Source organism: Stomoxys calcitrans, chromosome 4 (assembly GCF_963082655.1).
Source record: "Stomoxys calcitrans chromosome 4, idStoCalc2.1, whole genome shotgun sequence".
In the NCBI taxonomy this organism is placed as follows: domain Eukaryota; kingdom Metazoa; phylum Arthropoda; class Insecta; order Diptera; family Muscidae; genus Stomoxys; species Stomoxys calcitrans.
This window is the reverse complement of record NC_081555.1, coordinates 58,181,032-58,205,965: the sequence shown is the minus strand read 5'-3', so window position 1 is coordinate 58,205,965 and position 24,934 is coordinate 58,181,032. Positions and strand designations below refer to the sequence as shown.

Here is a 24,934-nt window from a genome sequence, read left to right as displayed (position 1 = left end):
ACAGGACGCTTGACGAAGATCGCCACCTCCACATAAAAATGTGGCTACAACAACAGCATTTAAGGGGAAATACCCTACGAGCTGTTAAAAAAATACGTTAAGTTTCAAAATTCTAGTTCTATCTGTTCGTCTTGTGCAAAATTCAACTTTTTCGTACTATTTTGTTCTTTTGGTACATAATTGTATGAAGTTTAGAATGTTCGTTGCCAAATTCAGAGAGCTGAATCCGCAAAAAAATACCAAATTTGGTACTATTTTGGCAGTACTAAACGTACGCTTTTCTCACTTCCGGTACGGTTTGTCAAATATTTTTTTTCTTCTTACATTTGTTTTACAAGAAGCCCTTTTGTAATGTGGATCGGTTAAATGACCCATGATTTTGAACGACTTCATCTTCTGTGTACAAGCTTCACAATGCTTTGAGAAATATTTATTTTCTAACACAATTTTAGAGTGTAGCGAAGCACACCGGACAAAAACCGAATTATTATATAACTATTTAAGACAAATCATTGACGTCATATTCTTCAGATGTTGAACACAAATTGGGATATTCAGAATTTTCGCCTGTGGTACAAGATGACCCTGCCGAACTGCAACTTTCATAAACAGCTAATCCAGCGACGTTGGTTCTGGCATAATTACAAGCAATCAAAAAAGTTTGCTTTGAGGGATCATCAGCTTCGTAAGTGGCAGCAGCGCAACCAAGGCGATTGTTGGGTCCATTCATCATTACTGTGAAGTGTCCAATATCACTTAAAGTAAAACACATGTATTTATAAGAATTCTGAAATTTGAAAATAGTTGCAACTTACGGTCCGTCGTAGTTTTCGGGGTAAGAGTTAATGTAAACCATATTACTGTGTTCCACTTCATCGTACCACATGTCCATGCTGGTATTTGCCAATTCAATGTAATTTGGTTCGCTCGAGAATGTCCTCCAGGCTAAATTTTGACCGGCGTACTTAAATGTGTCCGTATTACGACAATCGTCATGAGCCATTTTGCACTGACGTACGTTAAGTGTAGCCAAGTATGCCAATTTATCATCCCATTCCATGGTAGCCATGCGACAAGCAGCATCATGGTTAGCAGCTTCTCCTCCGGCTACCAAATTTCGTTTCTCATTGTGGTATTTGATAATGGCGTCTTTTAAGGATGAATCGATTTCGACCATGGCAGCATCTGAAGGACACGATGAATCAAAATCCTAGCACAAAATAATTATAACGATTTCGATTTGAAATTCCTTCTTATATTTGCGACATCTTACCCCACTGTGATCACAGGCTATATGTGACCCACTGCTGCATAACGATGAGGAACAATATTCACTAGCAATTGCGATGCCAATGAGAATCAAAACACTTAGAATGTGGACCAAAAGATTCATTTTTTCTAAACTATGTGTTATCAGAACGAATCTCCTATTCGTAATGTTATCAAAAAATTAAAATGAATCAAGTTTTATAGTTTATCTTTGGCAATTGAAACTACAATTGGCCTAGAAAATGTTTATAAATGTGTTTCTTTGTACCTCTTAATTCTTTCGTAAACAACTCCGATATAGTGATGAACACATTTATTTTATCTATTAAGCAAATAAAAGCTATTCAATATTTGTCTTATCAAATGTTAAACTGTGTTTGTTACTAGTTAAGAATTTATTGTAAATTTGAGATCTTATATGCTACGATATATCTCATTCATACTGTAGCATATATAAATGCTCTATGTATAAATCATGGCCTTAGTTCGCAATGTAAACGGTATAAAAGTTTTCACATAGTGTATCATTGCTGTTTTAGCACTGTGTTGTTTTGCTATCTTTCGTCTGCTTGGTTCTATTGAATATCCAGTTCCAGGCACTCCGTGATTAAGGTGCGCTGTGTCCAGAGGGACCTGAGTCGAGTGGGTCTGGCTGGGCAGTTACACAGGTAACGTGTGGTACCAGGTCACAATCGGGACACTCATCCTGCACGTTGGCATCAATCCTTTCTCTGTAGGAGTTGAGCAGCTGTATCTGCCGCATCGTTATTAAGCCAGAACTACTCTGGTTTGCCTGGGGAGGTTAATTTATTCGTCCAAGAACACCATTCAACCGTTAGCCGTTCACCGCATCTGCTACCGTGTCTGCAAGTTGCCCAGTCCCGCTTGATCTAGAGGTTCTCTCTTGTAGCGCTGAATCCCTCCCTCTAAATAATGTTCATCCACCTTATGGCTTCTGGGTGGAGGTTACTATCCACAAGATGATGATTTGGATGATGCCTACGAAAACAGCCCAGAAGGTATTACTTGAACTGTATGTAGTTATGTCTTCGCATCGATAATATCTCTCTCTCTCTCCTGATGGAGGCGGTCCATGTGAGAACTATGGAGACAGCCCCTCGCAGTTCGAAAATCGGCAATCCTTCTAACTAAATGTCCCATGAATATTCCATTAAAAAACAGGAGATACTTCTATCATATCAATGAGTGGATTCCGATTCACATTCAGCTCATTATTAGAGGTTATACAGTGTCAAAAACCCGCCGGAACCCTGGTTCACAAATGACATGAAGAGGTCAATCAAAATTCACGATTTATCATATAGCAGATGGAAATGATTCAGACTAATATCACTCCATATCCAATATCGACAACCTCGAAATAAGGTGACAGATGAGATAAGACAAGCTAAATATTGTATTTTAAAAGAAGGTTTTCAGCTTCAATTGATTCTGTTGGTAAGTGGAAGACTACATATACGTGCAATAGGTGTAATAGGAAAAGAGAGGAATGTGAAAGTGTATAATAACGTAGACGAGCTGACCAAGCGATTTACAAGAAAGAATTCCAGAGGCTTTAATTATTATAATACAGAAATTTCTGATAGTTTGAAGAGGGTGGTTCGTTTAAATTTAGCTGCTTCAACTCGTAAGGAATTATAAGGGCTCCGAAATTTTACATGGGCTTTTGACAGCCCGAACAAAATTTTGTAGGGCCGAAGTGACCAACTCCAACTTTGAAGGCCTATCAATGGACCCCTGGGACTTTTGCATATAAACTGGAAAACACCTTAGCTATAACCATGTAAAATTTCATGAAGATATCTCTATCCGCTCCAAAATGGCAGACTTATTTCCACTTATTTTTTTTCCATGCCACTGTGCAACGTCTTCTTCATTATCAAATGAGTACCTTTTTGACAAGGGTAGGTTAGGTTAAAGTGGCAGCCTGCCATCAGACTCATTTAGACGTTTCGTCCATTGTGATACCACAGGAACAGGAGAAAGAAGATGCCTTCTAGTTCCAACCGTTGATCGTTTTGAAAAGCCCAACAACTTGCGAATGTTCACATCCGCTAAATCAGACAAGTTCTCAAAGAAATGAGAACCCAAAATGGAACTCTTGATCTGCCAGTGCTTTTTCTTCCTCGATTTCCTCACAGCTTATGCAAAAGCTGTTACTTGCCACCTTCAGTCTGTCAGCATGTTTTTCGATCAGACAGTGACCTGTCAATGGCTGAGACGTCTGTTCTACCCAGTGACAGCAAAGCGGTAGTTTCTACCTTCAAATCTAGATTTGGCTAAATAATTTTGGGATGCTTCTGAATTCAGAAGTACGTTATCCAGGGATTTAATTGCTGCCTGGTTGTCTGATAAGATATTTATGCCAGTTGTCGTTATGACATTATATCTTGGCATCAAGGATCTGCAAGGTCGGGTAACCTCCTCGACATGACTAGTTCTAGATTTTCAGAATACACCCCATAGCCCACCTAGTCCTTTACTTTGGAACCATCCGTATAGAAGTTTATTTAATTTTTATGACCAGGGATATCGTAGTTCCTTATCGGTTCTATCAGGAATAGTGGATCAGTACCTTTTATCAAAAAGCGGTTCAGGCAGGCTGTAATCCACACTGACTGGAACATCGGACATTGTATCATGGATAACACAGTGTTCGGAGCCGCGACATGACCAAAGGGAAAGCTCCCTTAGACTCACATCAGTGATCGCAACAATTTGTCTCGCCACAATGTTCATAGGCATAAGGTGTATCATTAAATTCAGTGCATCAGATGGTGTCGTCCTCAGTGCTGCTGTGATGCACTAACAAGCCATCCATTGGATCCGGTTGAGTATTGAATAATAGATCGACTTTTGAAGCGCCGTCTACCAGAGCACAACAACATATAGCATTATAGGTCTGACAACTGCAGTATATATCCAGTGTAGGGCAAGAGTTACCTTTTTGCCCTTCCCAAATTTTTGGATTTAAAGTTCCACTTCCTGCTCAGCAAAACACTCTGATATTTTGCACTTTCAGCATTCTTCAGGAACATTCTCTTCTCCCATGAATACAGGTGCCACTGTAGGTAACTTGTATCTCCTGCTGGAAAGAACTACTTCTGTCTTGCATGGATTTACGCCCAGACCACTTTCGGTTACCCCCTTTGCTGTGGCACGAAGAGTTTCCTGAAGTATATCTCTAAGAGTGCTGGGAAACTTTCCCCTAACCGCAATTGCCACGTCATCAGCATATACTTTTACATCTTTTTCTTCTAGAGACAACAATATATTGTTAATGGCTATATTCCAAAGTAAAGCAGATAGTACACCTCCTTGAGGCGTTCCTCTGCTGACCCATCTTTTAAGATCTACAGATTCCAAACCTGCCGTAATGCATCTTTTAGTAAATAAGTTATTAATAAACTTTTTTACTGTAGTGTTGATGCTCGGAAACCCCAGCTCCTTCATGATTGACATTGGTTTTACATTGTTGAAAGCACCCCCAATGTCAAGAAAAGCTACCTTTGTATATTCTTTGACAGCGAGATAACCATTTATGTCTCCGACTAGATCGTATAGGGCTATTTCAGTGAATTTGCCTTTACTATATGCCTGCTGTTGCCGAGACACGCGATCTTCATGGATCTTTCCCAGAAGATATGTTTCTATCAACCTTCTAAGAGTCTTCAGCATGGAGAATGACAGGCTAATAGGGTGAAAGTCTTTCGCTTTCGTATGGTACGGTTTTCCTGCTATTAGAATAAAATTACCTTATGTCCCTCCATCACACAGATATATATGACATGCTGTTACAAGCAGAGTATATCTCCCTAAGCTAAGGAGCCAGCCTATCGGACACAGTCTGTAATTCAAACTGTCGACTTAATAAAGTCGAAACTTTTTATCGACCAAAGGATTTTCGGCTCTGACACAATTTTCTCAATTACCTCCGACGAATGCAGTGACAACCTCTTCTAAAGCAACGTTGTCCGTTCGAGAGTTTCGCCGGAAGTGTGTGTCAACACTTAGTTCTAGTGTTTCCTCATACGACATTGTCCATGCATTCTCCGACTTCTGAATTTATCCCATTGTAAAAGGTTTCGAGGATAGGATCTCCCTTAACCTAGAGGCGTCAGTTAAATCATCCACGGAGGTGCAAAATTCCATCCAGGATTTGTTTTGAGCCTTCCTCAGCTCGCCTTTGTATTTTCTTAGCTCAAAATTATAGAATTTATATTAATTAATCCCATGATTAGCGATTTGTAGAATTTATACATAAAGCTGAGTATTCTGTTCAGCTTTTCAGGCGTCAAACTCCACATAAAAAAGTCTGCAAAACGCCGTAGGAAAATAGGTGAAAAGGTAGTACTCTGTCAAAATCCGCTCGCGGAATAAAAGATTTTTGCGACTATTCCGAAAGGAGATAGAATACCAACCCTCAGGCCTCAATGCATGGAGGTAATCAACTTATGTCCCGACTCATCCGTACAGAATTTTGGATATTCCGATTAAAACAATTTATCAAAAAAGTTATAGACAATTGTAGAATTTGTACCCTATATCATGACATAATTATCAGGTAGTGTACCGTAAACAGCTAAATACAATTTTTTCTCGCGAAGTGCACTATCTGTCAACGAGTTTTGGTTGTGTGTGTATTATAGTAAAGAACCATGACACACAAACAACGAAAAATAGCGGGAACTAGTAACATATACAGAATCAGAGTTGCACTAATAATTGATTTTGACAGATAGTGCACTCAACATTTTGTTGTAGGGCAACTGCCACTACCTGTAAATGAATATATCTTGCCCTATATCGACTAATACTATCTATATTCGGTTTTCGGGTTGAAACTCCATATAAATAACAAACGGAAAATTTGCAGAAATGTGTTCGTTTGGTTATAATTTGTTTTTTATTTACATTTCGGGACGCCCATGGAGAGCACTGCACAGTCGCTGTGCTACAAGTCATTTTCTTACGCGAAATAAACGCGATCGTCAACTTCTAATTCTAACTGAGTGTTTGTTAGTGATGTTGCTCACATGTATTTACTCCGGGTGGAAAATAAATAAAGTGTTTGTGGATGCATAAGTAAGAAAGCATTTTTTAAATTTAATTAAATATACTCAAAAGAAAAATAAATATTTCTTTCACAACAAACAACTCAAACAATCTGTACGAAATAAAAAGGTTTGTGAAATAATGAGTTGTGCTTTTGCAATTGCAACAACGATATTTGGATAAAAGTGGAAGATGCTGACAAAGGCTTTTGGAAAGTTGCGCTTATTTAACGTAAAACAGTGAAATACTACAAAATCTAATTGTTGTTATAAATAAATGGCAAATTTGTCTCTTTTTAAATTGTTTTGTGTTTCATTATTTATTAATAATGAAGGGGTGGGTTTTTGTTGAAATCACAGCTCATAAATTTGTTTGACGTCATATTAATTATTATATGTAAATGGCAACATTTTGGCCAAAGAAACCCAAAAAAAACATCAAATGTGCTAAACGATTTCGGAAATTTTTCCACAAAAAAGAACGTTGTACCAGCCTTAAAGTGAAAAAAACATTACATTTACGATGGAGTGTGCAATTTTGAAAACATGTCAATTAGTGTGAACTAGTGTGTGTTGACATGGTATAAACAACATACGACTTCATCTAGACCCTTTACGAACACATGGGTAGACTTTGAAGGGCCCTTCGTAATCAAAAGCAAACGAAACAGAACGAGCATGTTAAATAACCAAGGGTAATATCCATGACATAATTACCAGGTAGTGTACCGTAAACAGCTGAGTACAATTTTTTCTCGCGAAGTGCAGTATCTGTCAACGAGTATTGAGCGTGTCTGTACTATAGTTAAGAGCCATAACACACACAAAGAACGAAAAATGGCGCAAAATAGTTACATACACAAAATCAGAGTTGCACTAAACACTGATGTTGACAGATGGTGCACTCAATATTTTGTTGTTGGTCAACTGCCACTTATTTGCTTTGCGACAAAAACAATCCACTTAGGAGCAACACGTGATTAATCAACTCAATCTTTTCTGGCAACATTAGCTCGTTTCATAGGTAGAAAAGGGTTTCCACAAAATATATATTTAGATAATGGGAAGAACATTATAGGTGCAGCAGAAATCTTTCTTATATATAAAAATGAATTTGTGTTTGCTTGTTTGTATGTTTGTTCCGTATAGACTCAAAAACGGCTGAACCGATTTTCTTGAAATGTTCACAGATGGTGCATAATGAACCCGTAGTGAAAATAGAGTACTACATTTTTTGATATCTGAAGTGTTGCTGACCATTGCAATATGGGGCTCAAATAAGAGGTATTTTAGAGTAGAACACGAATCTAATATATATATTTCAGGGCCAAGTCATGGAGTGGCCTCCATCCTCCAAAACAGTCCCCAAACCGGACAGGTTTAGCGACTATGGAAATATGAGGGCCAAATGAAAGGTATTTGGGAGTAGACCACGTATATTATATCAACATTCGGGACCAACTGTCTAGGGGACATCCCATCCCCATAACAACCCCCAAATAGGACGTGTTTTCTCACAATGTCAATTCGGGTCTTAAAAAGAGTAGAGATCGATATTGAGTTTTTACGGCCCATACCCCAAACCGGATACATTAACTGACTTTTGCAAAATTGAGAGTATTGCACCATGTTGATAATCTTCAGGGCTAAGAGCTTGGTGGTCTCAAATGAAAAGTATTGGAGAGTAGACCTCGAAATTGGTACCCTCTTTCGGCACCAATTTTCTGGAAGTCTGACCCTTTCCCATAACACCCCAAAAACAGCAAGTATTTACTGATCACCGCGATATGGGGCTCAAAAAAAGCTATTTGGCAATAGAATACGAATATTGATACCCATTTTCAGGACCACGTTTTTGGGTTCCACACTACACCCTAAACCCACCAACCATCACCCAGGGTGCCTTTCCACTCCTAAAATCCACATAAGAATATCGGGCTCAAATAAAGACTTTTAAGAATGGCACTAAACACAATTAATAGACAAATTAAATCATATCGATTCAGATGAAGGCAGTTATATTGTTATACTGTGAGTCAAACGATATACCATTTTCGTAGTATGGCATTTCATTAAAAGCTCTTTAATTTTGTTCCACATAAAGTCAAAAAAGGCGCAGCGGAGCGGGTCGGTTCAGCTAGTGACCATATAAAAAAGGGTCGAAGTCAAATTAGCTTTTTTTACGCCAGCGGACCGACCGGAAAAGAGTTACCTTTATTTAAGCTTAAGAGGATTTCCAAGTGGTAATAAAACAAGTAAAAGCAAACAAGAAATTTTACTGTGTGTGCCCTATATTTGATGTTAAATTGTTCGTTGTGAGTATTTAATGTGTAACCAGTTTTGTGGTAAAGTAGTATTTCGATGTGTTTCGTTGTACGGATCATTCAAGGTATACCTATATATGCACTGACCTTCAATTTCTGTGGACGGAGGCCAGTGCTTCTTTTTCTGCTTGAGTCCTGCAGTTTTTTTAATGCAACTGCGACGAATGATTGCAACTGCGAAGAAAAGCAAACGAAATTTCCACCTTTGGGGTGCAAGAGCGAGTATATAACCACCGGTCATTGTTACAATCCATCTAGTAAAGAGAACAAAAAGAGTAAATCAAACCAATCAGAACTGTGTCTTGGAAGTCAAGGTAATAACTTACCGTAATATGTGTGTGTTCGTCCCCGTTAACTGCTGTTAAATAAACGAATAACATTTTGTTGATTACTCCAAAATGGCAACATAAAAAGAAGTCTAAATCAGAAAATTAAAGACATATTTGCAGATAGAAATTAAAGCACTTTAGAAGAAAAGACAAACAAAAATATATATATGGGAGAAATAGGTTAGGTCTAGAGAAAGTCAATTTGAGTAAAAAGTAAAAAAAAGTAATTGTTGCTTAGATATAGTAAGCGAAGGCGTCGGAGGAAATTGAGACGCACAGTAGGACTAAAGAATTTCTAGATCTGTGATTAACTCCAGAGTGAGCCAAATGCATAAGTAATAAAAAAATAACTAGTATTATTTTCTATTTTTATTCGTGATTTTTGATTACAGTTTGTGAATAGTAATTAAGAAGAAAATAGAACAGATAAAAACAAAAATTGTATTATTACATTTATAAACCCCTCATTTTTCTTTGTTAATAAATAATTGTGTTTGTTTAATATAGGAATCTTGAAATTATATTGTTTGTGTGAACCTTTCAGTGGAAGGGGTTTGAACGAGGTAAATGTGTAAATAAAGTGTGTGGTCATAGGGGTCTGAATAAGGGAGGGCCCAGCACAGGACACGTCCATCAAAAGTCCCTAGATCAATGCAGTGTCTTTGTGGGTTATGTTTAGTGGATCGTTTTATTTTATCTTGTTATTCCTCTGGGATAGCCTTTGCGGGTTGAGATCCTATGACCAAGAGTCATCGCCAATATAGAGGCATATGGCGCCCAAAATAAAAGGAAGAAGATCTAAGCGAAAGGCGCATTGCAATAACGTTGTGCAATAACACCAAAGTGTATTTCAATAGAATATTAGTTCGTTTTACAATAGACCTAATGAAATTTGTAATTATGTTGTGTGGGCTGTGATATAGTTAGTATCCAAACTGGAATTATTTAGTTTGTTAATGTGCAATATTATATCTAGACCACTGAAGATGGAAATTTTACCATAATTCAGCGGATAAGTGCAATATTCTACGTTCCAGGTTAATGGAACCAATATTTGAATAGGTTAGGTTAGGTTTAAGTGGTAGTCTGCCATCAGATTCACTTGGCCGTTTTTTTCCATTGTGATACCACGGGAACAGAAAAAGGAAAACAACTTCTGGTTCCTTCCGTTGAACCATCTAGATCGCTTTAAAAGCCCAATAACTTGCAAATGTTCACATTCGCTAAATCAGACAGGTTCTCAAATATATGAGAACCTAATGTGGTAGGTTTTCTGACTGCTATTGCGGGATACACACACAGAAAGTGTTCTATAGTCTCTTCTTCCTCGATTTCCTTCTGCTGGCAACCTTCAGTCTGTCAGCATGTTTTCCGATTAGACAGTGACCTGTCATGACGGACACAATGACTGAGACGTCTGTTCTAGCCTATGATAGCAAAGCGGTAGACCTCTTCAAATCTAGATGAGGCCACATAGTTTTGGAATGCTCACAGCTCCCTCTTTGTGACCATCTATGATTCGTTGTCCTTCGGGACTGGTCCTGACAGCTTAGCTTACATGTTGCTGGAGGCATACTCACACATTCCAGTTTCCCTGGAATGTGTAGAATAGTTCCTAGTCTCGCAAGCTCGTCCCAATTCCCTGAGATATCTCTGTGGCCCGGCACTCAGAACAGGTGAATTTTGAACTGTTCAGTCATCTCGGCTGTCGAGATCAGTTAGGGGTGGTTTTTGTGTTTAGAAATACGTTCTCCAAGGATTTAATGGATACCTGGCTGTCTGAGAAGATATTTATGCCAGTTGTCGTTATGACATTATATCATAGCCATCCCCTCACTTCTTTAATTGCAAGGATCTGCAAGGTCGGGTAACCTTCTCAACATGACTAGTCCCCGCAGCCTACCTAGTCCTTTCGTTTAGAACCATCCGTATAGAAGTCTATGTAACTTCTGTTACCAGGGATACGTAGATCCAATCTATTCTATCAGGAATAGTGGAACAGTCATTTTTATCAAAAAGCGGCTCAGGTAGGGTGTAATCCACACTGCCTGGAATATCGGATATTGTATTAGGGATAACACAGTGCCCGTAGCCGCCACATGACCAATGAGAAAGCTCCCTTAACCTCACGGCAGTGGTCGCTGCAATTTGGGTAGCCACAATGTCCAGATGCATAAGATGTAGTTTTAAATTCAGATGGTGTCGTCCTCAGTGTGGCTGTGATGCACAAACAAGCCATCCTTTGGATCCGGTTAAGTATTGAGCAGTAGGTGGATTTTTGAAGCGCCGTCCACCAAACAACACCATATAGCATTATAGGTCTGACAACTTCAGTATATACCCAACGCATGACACGCGGTCTAAACCCCCAACTTTTGCCAATGGCTCTTTTGCAGATTATAGGGCAAGAGTGGCATTTCTTGCCCTTTCCAAAATGTGGCAAACTTTCCCCTATCCGCAATTGCCACGTCATCAGCATACGCGACCACTTTTACGCCTTTTTCTTTCAGAGACAATAATATGTTATTAATGTCTATATTCGAAAGTAGAGACGACAGTACACCTCATTGAGGAGTTCCTCTGCTGATCCATATCCACAGACCCATATCCATAGATCCACAGATCCCAAGCTTGCCGACTAGGTCGTGAAGGGCTGTTTCAGGGGATTTGCCTTTAATATATGCATGCTGCTGCCGCGACAGGCGATCCCCAGAGATCTTTGCCCTAAGATATGTTTCTATCAACCTCTCAAGAGTCTTTAGCATAAAGGATGACAGACTATTAGGACAGAAATCTTTCGCCTTCGTGTGGTAAGGTTTTCCTGCGTTTGGAATGAAAATGACATTCGTGTCCCTCCATGCCACAGGTATATATAACATTCTGATACAAGCAGAGTATATCTCCCTAAGCCAGGGAACCAGTCTATCAGACACAGCTTTTAATTCAACCGGTGATACATCATCGGGGCCTGGCGACTTAAAGGAGGTGAAACTTCTTATCGCCCAAAGGATTTTCGGCTCAGACACAATTTGTCTGGCGTCACGTTGTCCCGGAAAATGTGTATCAACGAGTAGTTCTAGTGTTTCCGTACTAGACATTGTCCATACATTCTCTGACTTCTGGATATACTTTGCCTTTGTCCGTCGTCGCGTAGACATGCATCTGTCCTTAATCCGTACAAACGCCGTCCTACAGTGCTACATTTACAGCCCAATTCTGAAAACTCCCGGGAAATTGATTTCTCCCTCGAATAAAATCCTACTATTCTGATTGAATGGGGAGAGGAAATTTTTGAGAGAGGGAATTTCGAATTCTCGAGAAAAGCTGTTTTGCTTCAGCTGTTTTATTTTGGCTATACATTTTATTTTTTGGAAAAAGAACATAAAATGAAAAAATAAGCAAAAAGAAGTTATAAAGATTGCCAAAAAATTTACAAACATGTTTAATGTTGCTTCTGTAAAGTTTGTTTTAAGTTCTTCATTTATTTTAATAGGGCACAATTATGGCCTACAGCTTGTCATCACATTTCTGTGTTGTGACAACAACTTTCCGTCTTCACCCAACAATCGTTGGCTACATTAGATGCTTCCAGAGTGGTCTGGTTGACAGATTAATTGTGGCGTGTTGTCCCTGGTTGCATGCGCTGCACACATCCTGCATGTTGGCGTTTTCCCTTGCCAAAAGGAGTTAAGGTGTCTGAATCGTATGAATGCTGTGGTGGTCTGCCTGATACGCCGTTTTATCTAAAGGCCTACATTTATGGAACTAGAACTTAAAGATCTAATCGACATTTACGGCCGGCGGACGCTTTTCTTGGTGGTTGGGACGGCTGCTGGACATAGTGCTGCCGGAAAGCGACTTATGGATTTATTCTTACTCCTGTGGAGTAAATGCTGCCAAATGTGGCGCCAAGTATCTTTGAATAATTGCCCACTAACATTCCATTAAGGAACAGGCAGAAGACTTCTTGCGTATCATTGAGTGCCGCCCGATTCTACTTTAAGCTCAATGATAAGGGACCTCCTTTAAGTATCCGACTCGAAACGGAGTGCCAATAAAATTGAAAATCTTAAGAAAATCTTCTATGGTGTGTACATGACACATTTAAACCGGGAGAACCTAACAAAATTTGTATTTGTTTTTGATGAAAAAGTGAAAAATAGGCAGTGGTACCATTTTTTTATAAAAAAAAATAAAATTTAATTTTTTATCCTAACTCCCTTTCATTTGTTTGGTGGAATTTTTCCCAAGTTTTATCGCCTCATTCTCCCTTTTATATCGATTCAGAATAGTTACTTTTTCCCTGGGAGAGATTTCGCTTTTTCGAAGTTTGTTTAGAATAAGGGAAAGGGGATTAGGGAAAAACTCACAGTAAATTGTTATAGGGGAAAAGGGAGTAGGGAATAAACTCCCAGGGAATTGTTGTTCAGAATAGGGCTGTTAGTGTCCCCTCCGTTACAGAATCAAACAAAATTCAAACATAACATAGTGTCAATTTAAATAGATCAATAATAACAAACCCAAACATAATAATAACGATATCTAACAAAACGCGAATAACAAAAAAAAAACGAAATACCCATAACATCCTAAGCCAATAACAACACCATCATCAACACAGTTACTCCACACTGCAATTAATCCACAAACAACCAATCAACAGTGCCGTGCCGCTACCACTCTGCTCTCACTGAGATGACAAGCAGAAACAAATGAATGCACCATACAAAGAGCTTTTATAGTCTCATGTGTGTATTGTGTTTCGTTGCCCATCCCCCCTCCCAATTCCCCCTCGTGTAATGAATTCTATACTCTAGTTCTCTTGTTGCTATGCTCCCACTGCTTAAGGCATAACACTTAGCAGAGGGGGTATTCAAATGTGAGGAGTGAACGAGTTTGTTTTCTTTATTATACATTAGTGTTTGCTTTTGTTCTCTTTTCTTCTGGTTGTTCAAATGATTGGTGATTTTAAAATACATTCGGCCAATATACGAGGGCTGAGGGCGAATTTCTTTGCGGTGCATGCACATATTCATTTTCACCGTCCTAACATTCTAGCTCTGTCTCTTTATTTCGCACAGAGGTCTCGTGGTATATGTACGCAATGATGTAGTGTTCCAAAGACGACAATACCTGGACTCACAGGATCGTAAATTTAACTCCCTTTGGGTTAAATTCGGGATTGGATCACATGTACTGCACTTTGGATTTTTATATAGAAGTCCAAACTCAGAAAGGGAGGGTCCATGAACGGCTTTGACGCCCTTTCTGATTCCATTACAAATATTTTGGGGGATTTTCTGGGCAGTCAAATCATTGTCGCTGGGGATTTCAATGTCCACAACTCCTCCTGGCTTCCCATTCGAGTCACACGACTCCTGAGGGCCAATACGTTGAGCTTTTCGCTGCGCACAATGGTTTGGCGCAACTAGTAAACGAACCGACACATATCGCATGTGTCCAATGCCACCAAACTTTCACGAAAAATTCCTTTACGAACAACGTCTGCGTAATAAGGTTCTTGCGTCTACACGAGGAAGTAAGAGCTTTTGGTCGTTCGTGAAAAGAGTTAAGGGTAGTTCATCATCTATTGCAACTCTTGTTAAGAACGACCAAACGTTCACTGACCCGGTTGATAAGGCTAACCTGTTGACTGATATATTTGCAGGGAACTCTTCCCTGTCGGATAGCAACAATTACTCCCCTCAATCAAAAATGTATCTGACGTCATGGCCGAAATTTTTTTCGAACTAGTGAAGTTAAAAGGGTTCTTGAGAATATAGACGTAATTAAATCCACGGGCCCGGATGGAATATCAACACTTGTCTTACGCAAGTGTTCTTCGACTCTCGCTAGTCCCTTAAGAAATTTTTTCAACCTTGCCTACCGTGCGGGAGTCTTCCCGTCGCGTTGGAAGGTTGCGAAAGTTCAGCCAATAACCATGAAAGGTGAGCCAAACTATCCTGTGAATTATCGGCCAATTGCGATATGCTCCGCTCCCTCCAAGGTCATGAAGAGCATGGTTGTTCACCATCTTGTGAGGTATTTAGAGTTTAATGGCCTTCTTAACGACCAACAGTATGGGTTTCAAAGAAATCGCTCTACGGGCGACCTCGCGGCACTTCTGTCAGAAAGTTGGAGTCGCTCAATCCACCAGTTTGGTGAGAGTAAGGCTGTGGCTTTGGATATCTCCAAGGCATTTGATAGGGTCTGGCACGGTGCACTACTATCAAAGCTTATCGCATTTGGTGTCGTTAATGGCTTCGTTCGATTTATTTCGGGCTTTCTCAGAGAACGCACTATTCGAGTCGTTATAAATGGGTTCTCATCCAATGAGCACAAATTGACCGCAAGTGTCCCCCAGGGCTCTGTTCTTTCTCCTGCTATTTTTCTTATTTTCATCAATGATCTGTTGAATCAGACATCGAATCCGATCTACTCATTGGCGGATGATAGTAATCTCTGTCATTCGTACCCATTCGACCATAGGCCGAGTCTTCGAGAGATTGAGGACAAGAGGCGGGTTATGGACGATACACTATGCCAGGATTTGCTGTCCATTTTAATGCACGAAAGATTCAGTGCTGCTAGTTGTCACAGAAATGATTCGCTGACCCATTACGATCAACTTTGTCTATCAACGGTGTAGATGTTGAGCAATCAGAAACTCTTGATGTTCTGGACATGAAAATACAAAGAGATCTCCGTTGGACGAAACATGTATTTGAAGTGTCGAAAGAAGCACTCAAGTGTTTAGGCTTCCTTAAACGGTGTAAGAATAACTTGACTCCGTCTGATCTTCTTAACATCTACATCACTTTCAAAAGACCGAAAATGGAGTACAACTCACATATATGGGCAGGAGCTTCAAAATCATCCCTGGAGCTATTGGACCGTGTACAGAGGAGAGCGATGGTGTTGATTGGGGACAGTGGAGTATCCAACTTTATTGCCTCCCTTCACATCGTCGCAATGTGGGTTGTTTGGCGCTGTTCGGCACTTTCATGGTGTGTGTTCGTCTGATATTCGTCTTCATATTCCTGTTATAGAGATGTATGACAGAAATACTAGACATTCCCGGAACTCACACCCGTTTGCAATTGATTGGCCAGCGGACCGCACAATGCATTATATAGAGAAATTTTATTTCGCCCGAACAGTTCGTATGTGGAACCGACTTCCGGCTAATGCTTTTCCAACCCACTTTAACATCCAAAGATTTAAGACAAATGTCAATAAGCACTACATCCTTTCCTCCCCCCCTCCATTTCCTAATTACCTCTCGCCAACGCAATGCACTGCATTCATAGGGGACATACCCTGTGTGTTGGCTGACAGAAAAAAATACCCCACCGTTATAGGTCTCGAGGACAGAATCTTCCTTAGCCTAGAGGCTTCAGATGTATCCTCCAATCGTGTGGTGCTCTTGCGGCTTTTGCTCTGTTAAAGAGTTTTCTGCATTCGGTCCTTAGACCAACCAGCCCTGCGGTCCATCATGGCGGTCACTGTTTGCCCCTTGGCTTGGCACTAGGACATGCTGTCACAAGCGAGTCATTCAGGGACTTCGTGATCCGCTTGACCACTATGTCTATATCCTCCGTAGTTTCCACTTCCTTTTCTAGTCTAGAAAGGATAGTGGTGCAGAATTCGTGGCGAAATTTATCCCAATTCGCCTTTCTTCTGTTTAGCCGAGGGACCACTATCTCAGTACTTTCTCCAAGGCTAAAACTAATATAACGATGATCACAGAAGCGATAGTCATCCAACACTTCCCAATCGCATATTCTTCCACTCATATCTTCCCATACAAATGTAATATCTAGTACCTCCTGCCTGTTCCTGGTAATAAAGGTCGGTTTATCCCACTTTTTACAAATCGCCAAATTGCAACTTAAAATATAATCAATTAGCAGCTCACCCCTTTCGTTGACATCTGAACTTCCCCATATCTGGTGATGTGCATTAGCATCACTTCCAACAACGAGGCTATTCTTCCCTACAGTAGCAGCTTCAACCAGCGACTTAAGGGTTGAAGGCGGCATCTCTGAATCCTGTGCCATATATAGGGAAGCCAGCCAGTAATGAGACTTGTTTATTTCAAGGCTGGCTACTACTAAATCTTCAGTGCTTAGTAACGGAAGAAGAAAAACATTTAGACTACCCTTTGCAAGAATACAGGCTCTTTGTCTCCCATTCCCCGTACCCTTGAGAAGTTTAAACCCCCGAATTGTTAGTCCACGTACCATTCCTCCACACATCCATGGTTCCTGGATAAGAACCACGTCAAATCCCCCAGCCATTAGAAGGACCTGTAGCGCCGCCGAACCGGCCTCACAATGGTGGAGATTTATCTGTAGAAATCGGACCATAGTCAGGATTCAGAACTTCCACCACTGTTGTGTTAGCCTCATCTTTTGGTTCCACCAGGAGTTCATCCTCACAAGATTCGTTAGAACTTGTCATAATGAACTGCCGTACGCATCCAGGGGCAGGTGAGAAAGCCATGGAACAACTCTTCCTCACGACACTGGGTACTTGCGGTGTGGACGATTCCTCCTTAGAAGCTTCATTAGCTGCTGCTGTCGAAGTACTTTATGAGTTCCTTGCTTCCCCGCCGGCGCACACCTTGATCCCAGTCCAACTGGATGACCCACCCACACAGGCTTGTCGGGTCCCATTTCGATGCCATCCCCTTCTGTTTCGATTGTGGTAGGCGAATTTTCAGTCTCCTGCAATCCGCCAGACTTAAACGATGTGGTCGATAGTTCCTCAGGCAAGTGTTGAGCAACAACTGATTCCCCAACCTCATCGCTTAAGTTTCAACTTGTTGAATCCTTGGGATACAACCACTTCAGACTTGTTGTGGTATAGGTCATAGGTCGAGAAGGCATATCTTCCTTTTTGACTAAATCTAGTGCTGCACCTGGCCAGATCTCACCAATCTTTTTTAGCGCACAATGATATATTTCAATTGAGCGTTGATCGCCGAAGGCAATTAGTCTGCAACGTCACAATCTGGAGGAGACCCAGGAAATTTCGCAAGGACATCGAGTATACTGATGACAGTCCATTGACTATCCCACTCCAATTAATTTTAGGTATGCAGCCCCGTTCTTCTCCCTTGTCGAAAACTGCCATCAGCAAACTGTCCCTAGCGACATTAGCAAAGGTTCTTGGACCCATCTTACTGTTGTTCGCCCTAGTTCTTTTAGGCATGGGATGCCCACCAGGAGACCGCAGCCTTTTGGATGACTGCGGTGCAGTTCGTGCAGTCCGAATCTAGATGTATTGTCTTTGGGGTAGCCTGTGCAGCGAATTTCCTAGCCCAATTTAGAGAATCTCTCCCTATTAGTGAAAATCATAGGATCATTCACACCAAGCCTCTCAATAAACTTGAAAGCGACGCGTCTTCTATTATTCCAACCTCTTAAAGAGCGTGTTGGTTTGCCGGGAAAGGCCGATGGCCTAGGCAAATTATAGGCATGCGAAGAAAGAATAGGTTCGGCTTTGACCTTTAGACTGGAACCAGGTGTCTTCGTCACCACCACCGCAGCTGTTGTGTCTTTGGGGTCCATTCTAAGCCTACTCCCGGGATCGAGATCTGCCGCTCCACTGGAAACAGACGCAGAACATCAACCTCTTAATGGATAACTCTATCGCAGCTATCCTTAATTGACTTAAATTTTTCTTCCAAAAAACGACCTATTACGAGATGCAGGAAAATTCTTGCGGAGTGAAATAACAATACGTCCGCTCCACTCAACGGTTCAAACAAGAATTGATAAGTTAAAACAATCTATTTTTAAAAGTGTTATCCTGAAATAACAAAGTGGAACAAATTAGGATGTGAACAAATGAAATAGGTACTTTCCAAACGAAACAAATTTGAGGACATAGAAAAAGGTAAACGAGGTATTGAAAAGTATTATTTTATAATCTCTATAGAACCTGTATTGGCTTGGAAAACGACGCTGATGGCAGAAGATAACAAATGCAATATTCCTTCATGTGGATCTAAATTTCGTGGTATCGTGCGCAATTTGCTAAGATCACTTTAATATGTATATAAATTATTTTGTTTAGTATACTTTTTACAGACGGTATCTACGACAATGAAGAGATGCTTATAAAAGAAAGGCAACCTTTTCTTCGTTCTTTGAGAAAATTAAATTATATTATGAATATTTTAAATCAGTATATTACATGTTTTATCAACAATTTAATCCAATAAAATAAAATATTTTTTAATAATGCAAAAAATATCAATTACTTCCTTTTATTAAATTGGTAAAAATGTTATTTGAGAAAAGGGACAACTTTTGAATAAATTGCTTTATTGAGTTATAACTGCTTTATTGGATTTTTGAGCTTGTCATAAATCCAAATTACAAAATTGTTAATCAATGAAACAAATTCGTTTATCCGAATTTCAGCGATTTTTTTTTTTTGAATGAATGCATTTCTTAATTGAACCATGTTTTCGTTTTTTCTGTATAATAATAATCACAATAAATACCAATCTTAGCAATTTGCCCACGATTATACAAATGAAGAAATACTGCGTTTGTTATCGTCGGTCAACGTTCTAAGCCTATATAGTCTCTATAAGGATAATAATATATTAAAATAAAATAATATTAAAAAATGCCACGTCAACCTTTTTCCATGTCCTCAAATTTGTTTCGTTTGGAAGGTCTCTATTTCATTTGCTCACATTCTAATTTTTCTGCTTTACACAATTTCAGCATAACACTTTTTAAAATAAACAGAACGCAGAAATAGATACTCACAATTTGTGTTATAATAACATTTAAAATCGTACAATTCCAGTCTCCACGCTGGCCACAATACAAAATCAAGGCACTCATACCAGAAAATACAGAAAAAAAAAATCGTCAAAAAACGAAGAAAATACAGCTCACAGTTGATTCAGGAGCACTTTTTTAGTTTTCAGTTGTCAAATAGTAAAAAACAACACGACAGATGACCAAACGCTAACGAACGTCAATAGGAAGTGTGGGCGCTGATACAATGAAGTCGTTTACACTCTCCCGTGTGAATATTCTGGGAGCCCGTTCTGTATGGGGAATGTGTTTGATATGATTTATTTAATTCTGTTTTCGCACACAGATTACAAAAATCTTATTGAAATCCCATATTAGCTCAGTGTACGTGTTCGTCCTTTTTTCGTCATGGGAAAGGCACATCCCGCAGTGCCTTCTCCGCACGCATCTAGTCCGTGCCGGGATTGAAAAGAACCACGGACTCTGGTTCAGTTCTGTTTGCCAGAACCGCCTTTTATGAGTCGGAATAATATATTGGTCGCATCGATTCAAAAGACAAAGCTGACCAACACCTGCAGCTTGCACAGTTGTCACGGATACTGTGCCCTACGTAAGGCCTTCGTAAACCACATTCCATACAATATAGACCCATCTCGCCGCGCCTGGTGCTAGTGACACCTACATGGAGTGCATGGGGATAGCAGTTAGATCCGGTACTGCCGAGATAGAGCTTTACAACATGTACATACCGCCGGTTGGTAGCTGTATCCCAATTAATAGCCAGGCTTACAACCCCGACATAAGTGGGTTACTATCTGGCCATAATCGTCTGGTTCTAGGGGACTTTAATGCGCATCACATTTCATGGCATTCTCCCCCGGGTAACGACCAGCATGGCATTGCTTTGACAGAGCAGATTGAAGTCTCCACGTTTTGCACGATAAATGAGGTCGTCCAGTAGGATTACGAGGAGGTGTAGCAGCGCGCCAGACATTTCCAATGCAACCCCTTATCTCCTGAGTGACGTATCCCGGCAAGCCGTCATCTCTTTGGGGTCAGACCACCTGTCCATAATTCTCACCATCGACCGACCACCCGGCTTCATAACCTCTTAGCGCCGGACGTTTATCAATCAGAAGAAGGGAAATAAAAATGGTTGCTAACGAACACAGGTCGTATTTGTGGCTGGAACACTTAGATCAGTGTAACATAGGCGCCGGTTTAGGCAAGCTGTATTCTATTGTTAAGTAACTCACGAGCCCCGGTAGACGAGATGACAGGGCCTTAGTCACTTTTGGCTACTTAACCGTTACTGATTCGAAGAGATGCGCCAGGTTGCTCAACCGTCAATTTATTGTGCATCCCGAGAGAGACGGCAAGGAGGACAGCCATTCGCCGTATTCGTGGTCTTCGAGTCGATGAACAGCCATCACAATTTACCGTGGGCGAAGTTACGAATGTCATCCGCGGTGCCAAATCATTCAAGGGGTTGGGCATTGCAATCTCTACACTGATGCTGAAAAGTTTGGATTTGCCTGGAGTTGAGTACCTTACTACTGTCCTCAACCTGCCTTTGAACACTCTTATAGTTGTCGATGTCTGAAAAATGGTGAGAGTGATCCCGCTACTGAAGCCTGGAAAGGACCCGAGTTTGGGGGAGTCGCACAGACCTATCTCCCTTTTTAACTAGTACCAAAGACGCTTGAGGCGTAACTCCTACCTAGCCTCGTAGGAGAATTCCCATTCGTCTAGCATCAACATGGATTTCGAAGACTGCATAGCTCAACAATTGCTTTCCATGCCATCACCCCACACATTTGCGTGCCGTCAATCAGCCCAGGCCATGTGATAGGACAGTCCTCGTGGCACTGGACCTATCGAAGGCATTCGCCGAACTTTTCAAGGACATTGCCAACACGCCCCTCCAGCCAAGCCTGAAACGCTTGGTTGCGAATTATCTGTGTGGTATCCAAGTCATTTGTGGAATTTAGGGATAAGAAGTCGAAGCACCGAAGGGTGAAATAGAGAATTCCCCAAGGCGGGTTGATATCTCCGGCACTGTTTAAACTCCACCTATCCTTCATTTCACTCCTCCAGACGGCATAGAAATCGTATCATATGCGGACGATTGTACGATAACGGCATTAGGACCTCCACCCATTGATGACATCTGCGATAGGTTGAATGTCTACTTCAACGAACTTGCCTCATATTTCGCTGCAAGAAATCTGAAGATATCTGCCACCAAATGTTCACCATCAAGTGTCCTAAAATACTTGGCGTCACATTTCACAGCTCTTACACATTCTGCCGACATGCCACAGCAATTAGCGATAAAGTCAAGTCACTTGCCGTAAGCAATTGGGGTGCAGACAAAGAAACCTTGTTGGCCACGTACAAAGCAATTGGCCGGACTGCGCTTAGTTATGCAGCGCTAGTGTGGTCTCGTCAGCTCTGTGACACGCAGTGGGATCTGTCAGAATGCCGTAACCAGGGTCCGCACAATACACGCCACCTGTTTAACTGCACAGCCAGACACACTCGATTAGATCCAGATCCCTCTGGACGCACCCCTTCCTAGTCGCAGAGTTCCTGGATCTTGACACTCATCAGAATCAAGCAAACGACTCTTGTATTGCTTGTGTGATAGCCATAAACTCTGCTTCAGTTGAAGATAGTGCCACAGTTTGTTGCCTTTTTGTGGTCCAAGAAATTGTTGCAGATTGGAAAATAAAAACGTAGCCCGTTGTAGAATGGCGGTCATCCAAATTTTCATCTTCGTTTTTCTTGTATATCAGCCCTTTTTCCATGGTTCCTTTCAGATATTTTATTATCCCCTTTATTGCTTCCCAGTGTGCTCTACCTGGATTTGTACTGTAGCGGCTCAGAACTTTCACATCGTAGTATATGTCGGGACGTGATACCTACGTTGCAAACAATAAGCAACCAATTGCTTCCATGTATGGAATTTTCAAAATTTTTTCCATCTCAGCTTCGGTTTTTGGGGACATAGTTTCCGTTAATTTCTTATTTTAGTCCATGGGTGTTGATAAAGGATTACAATAATTGATTCCAAAACGTATGAGTACGTCGGACAAATATTTCGACTGATAAATTTTAGTTCCGAGATATTCTCATGCCAATCACATTTGAAACTTCTCCCATATCTTTCATTTTAAAATTATTTGAAAGGACGTTTCTGACTGATTTAATCGCGTTTACGTCATTGGAAAATATGTGAACATCATCTACGAATATCGCAATATAAATTTTCTTGTCTTCTGATACCTTCAGGTAAACGCATTTATCAACATCTCCTTGCACAAAACCCATATGAATTATAACTCTATTTATGGTTTCATTCCATGCCTTGTTGATTTTTCAAACTTTCTTAGAACCATCCCTAGAACCTTCTGGTTGTTCCATATATTTGGTTTCCTTTAAATGAGCGCTTGCTTGACTGCCAACGCCGTCAAATATCTTATCGATTCATAGCGAACAACAGGAGAGAATGTTTCTATATAATCTATTCCTTCCGTCTGCGTCTAGGCTTCCATCTGAGTCATTCTTCGTCTTTGATTTGACTGCTTTAGATCCTATTAACTACCAGAGAAATCATTTCTTCGCGCATGGCCGCCTTCCAATTTCCAACATCATCAGATGACATCGCTTTGAAATTCTGAGAGTCGGACGAAACATATTCTATCGCAGAAAATGCAGTTTATGAATGATTTCTGTTTGCAATTCTTTCTGACCGTCGAATATTATCAGATGTTAGCACTTGATTTATTTGAAATTGCCTAGGTTCCAAAAAATATCATTCCGTCGACAATATTACTACTCGACGGCCAGTCTCCTCCAAAAAATTCTTCAGTTGAATCAGTTTCATCGTAAATGATCCTCTTATCTGGTTGTGCATCTGTCGTTGACTCTGGAATGCTCAAGAAATACTACGTCACGACTTATTGTAATTTTTTTGTTACTTCTTCGTTCGGCTACTCCATTTTGTCCAGGTGTGTAATGACACGACTTCTGATGCACTATTCCATTTTCTTGCAAAAATTTAGAAAAATTGTTCCAGTGATCAAAAACGTTGATCAAGACCACTATCAATTAACATGCATCTTACTCTTTCTATAATTGTCCTATTTATTCGTTCGGCTACTCCATTTTGTCCAGGTGTGTAAGGACACGACTTCTGGCACTATTCCATTTCCTTGCAAAAATTTAGAAAAAATTGTTACCAGCCATTATCCGAGAGCAATGTTCTCCACAGCCATTATCCGAGAGCAATATCTTGATTTTCTTCGAACATTGATTTTCAACCGTTTTCTAAAATTCAATAAAAATTACGAAAACATTAGACTTATTCTTGATCGGATAAACAAACAATTTTCTTGAATAATCATCAACAAAAGTCAGCAAAAAAACGAGCTTCCGAAAACGAATAATCTTTCATTAGACCAATTACATCTGAATGGAAAAATTCCTACAGTTTTTTGGCATTTCCCACAGTTCTGCTTACTCTTCGTGTTTGCTTTCCTTTTACGCATACAACACAAGGTCCATTCACGATCAAATTTTATACCTGTATTTGCACTTTTTACTTCACTTAATTTCTTATTACAGATGTGCTCCATCCTTCAGTGGCAACTTAAAATCGTCGATAAGTCCCTTTTTATCAAAAATGTTGCACTCCTCACATTCAAAGCATACCTTTTTCCATTCTTGGTCATTTGTCGAACCGAAATTAGCACATTAGTTGGGAACGTATTCCACGTCTTTGACAGTAACAAACCTCTTATTTTTTCCAAGACCTAACGTTAATGTCAATATCTCCAATGGATTCCACAACCAGTTCACCCTTATCCGCAACAATTACTTTTTTATTAACATCACGGATGTTATACATATGGTTCTTCTCTTTTGTCATGTGGTTACTTGCTCCACTATCGACATACCGGAGTTTGCAGATTCCGTATTTGAAAATGCATTTGTTGCTTTTTCACATGCGCTGACAACGTTACTAGAGACAAATAAAACATCTGAGCTCCCATGCTTCTTGGTAACAGCATTGTTGTTCGACTTCGATTTGCGAGGACAATTTCTTGAAATGTTCCCATTTCCATTGCAATTGAAACATTTAATTGGCT

General features: G+C 40.3%; 2 protein-coding genes across 4 annotated transcripts in view; both read right to left on the bottom strand.

Moving 5' to 3' along the window:
- Positions 1-24,934, bottom strand: part of LOC106087133 (uncharacterized) — a 32,249-nt gene that overhangs the window by 7,115 nt on the left and 200 nt on the right. The window contains exons 2-3 of one of the 2 annotated variants that reach the window (XR_009397942.1): positions 8,995-9,026; positions 8,756-8,922 (exon numbers count right to left, since the gene is read on the bottom strand). Coding sequence is in view for 1 of the 2 variants with exons in the window: in XM_013252061.2 (XP_013107515.2) it covers positions 8,815-8,922; positions 8,995-9,026 (140 nt within the window). In the remaining variant the exon portion in view is untranslated. Of the gene's footprint in view, positions 1-8,632; positions 8,923-8,994; positions 9,027-24,934 lie in introns of those variants that run through there. The other variant, XM_013252061.2, reaches the window with a different exon arrangement.
- Positions 395-24,319, bottom strand: LOC106087132 (antigen 5 like allergen Cul n 1-like). 2 transcript variants are annotated; one of them, XM_013252060.1, is made up of 5 exons: positions 24,307-24,319; positions 24,026-24,113; positions 1,274-1,403; positions 816-1,210; positions 395-755 (listed from the first exon to the last, which is right to left on the bottom strand). In XM_013252060.1, exons 3-5 carry the CDS (start codon positions 1,391-1,393, stop codon positions 500-502), a joined length of 771 nt encoding a protein of 256 aa, XP_013107514.1. In that variant the 5' UTR covers positions 1,394-1,403; positions 24,026-24,113; positions 24,307-24,319; the 3' UTR covers positions 395-499. The 2 variants fall into 2 exon arrangements, with proteins under 2 accessions (XP_013107514.1, XP_013107513.1); XM_013252059.1 differs by having other exon boundaries at positions 24,253-24,318.

Bases quoted from the DNA above. Each gene is read 5' to 3' on its own strand.
- LOC106087132 (XM_013252060.1), bottom strand. From the start codon at position 1,393: ATGAATCTTTTGGTCCACATTCTAAGTGTTTTGATTCTCATTGGCATC. The intron at 1,211-1,273 runs GTAAGATGTCGC...ATTTTGTGCTAG, and splicing joins TAGCCTGTGATCACAGTGGG to GATTTTGATTCATCGTGTCC. The intron at 756-815 runs GTAAGTTGCAAC...TTTTACTTTAAG, and splicing joins CCCGAAAACTACGACGGACC to TGATATTGGACACTTCACAG.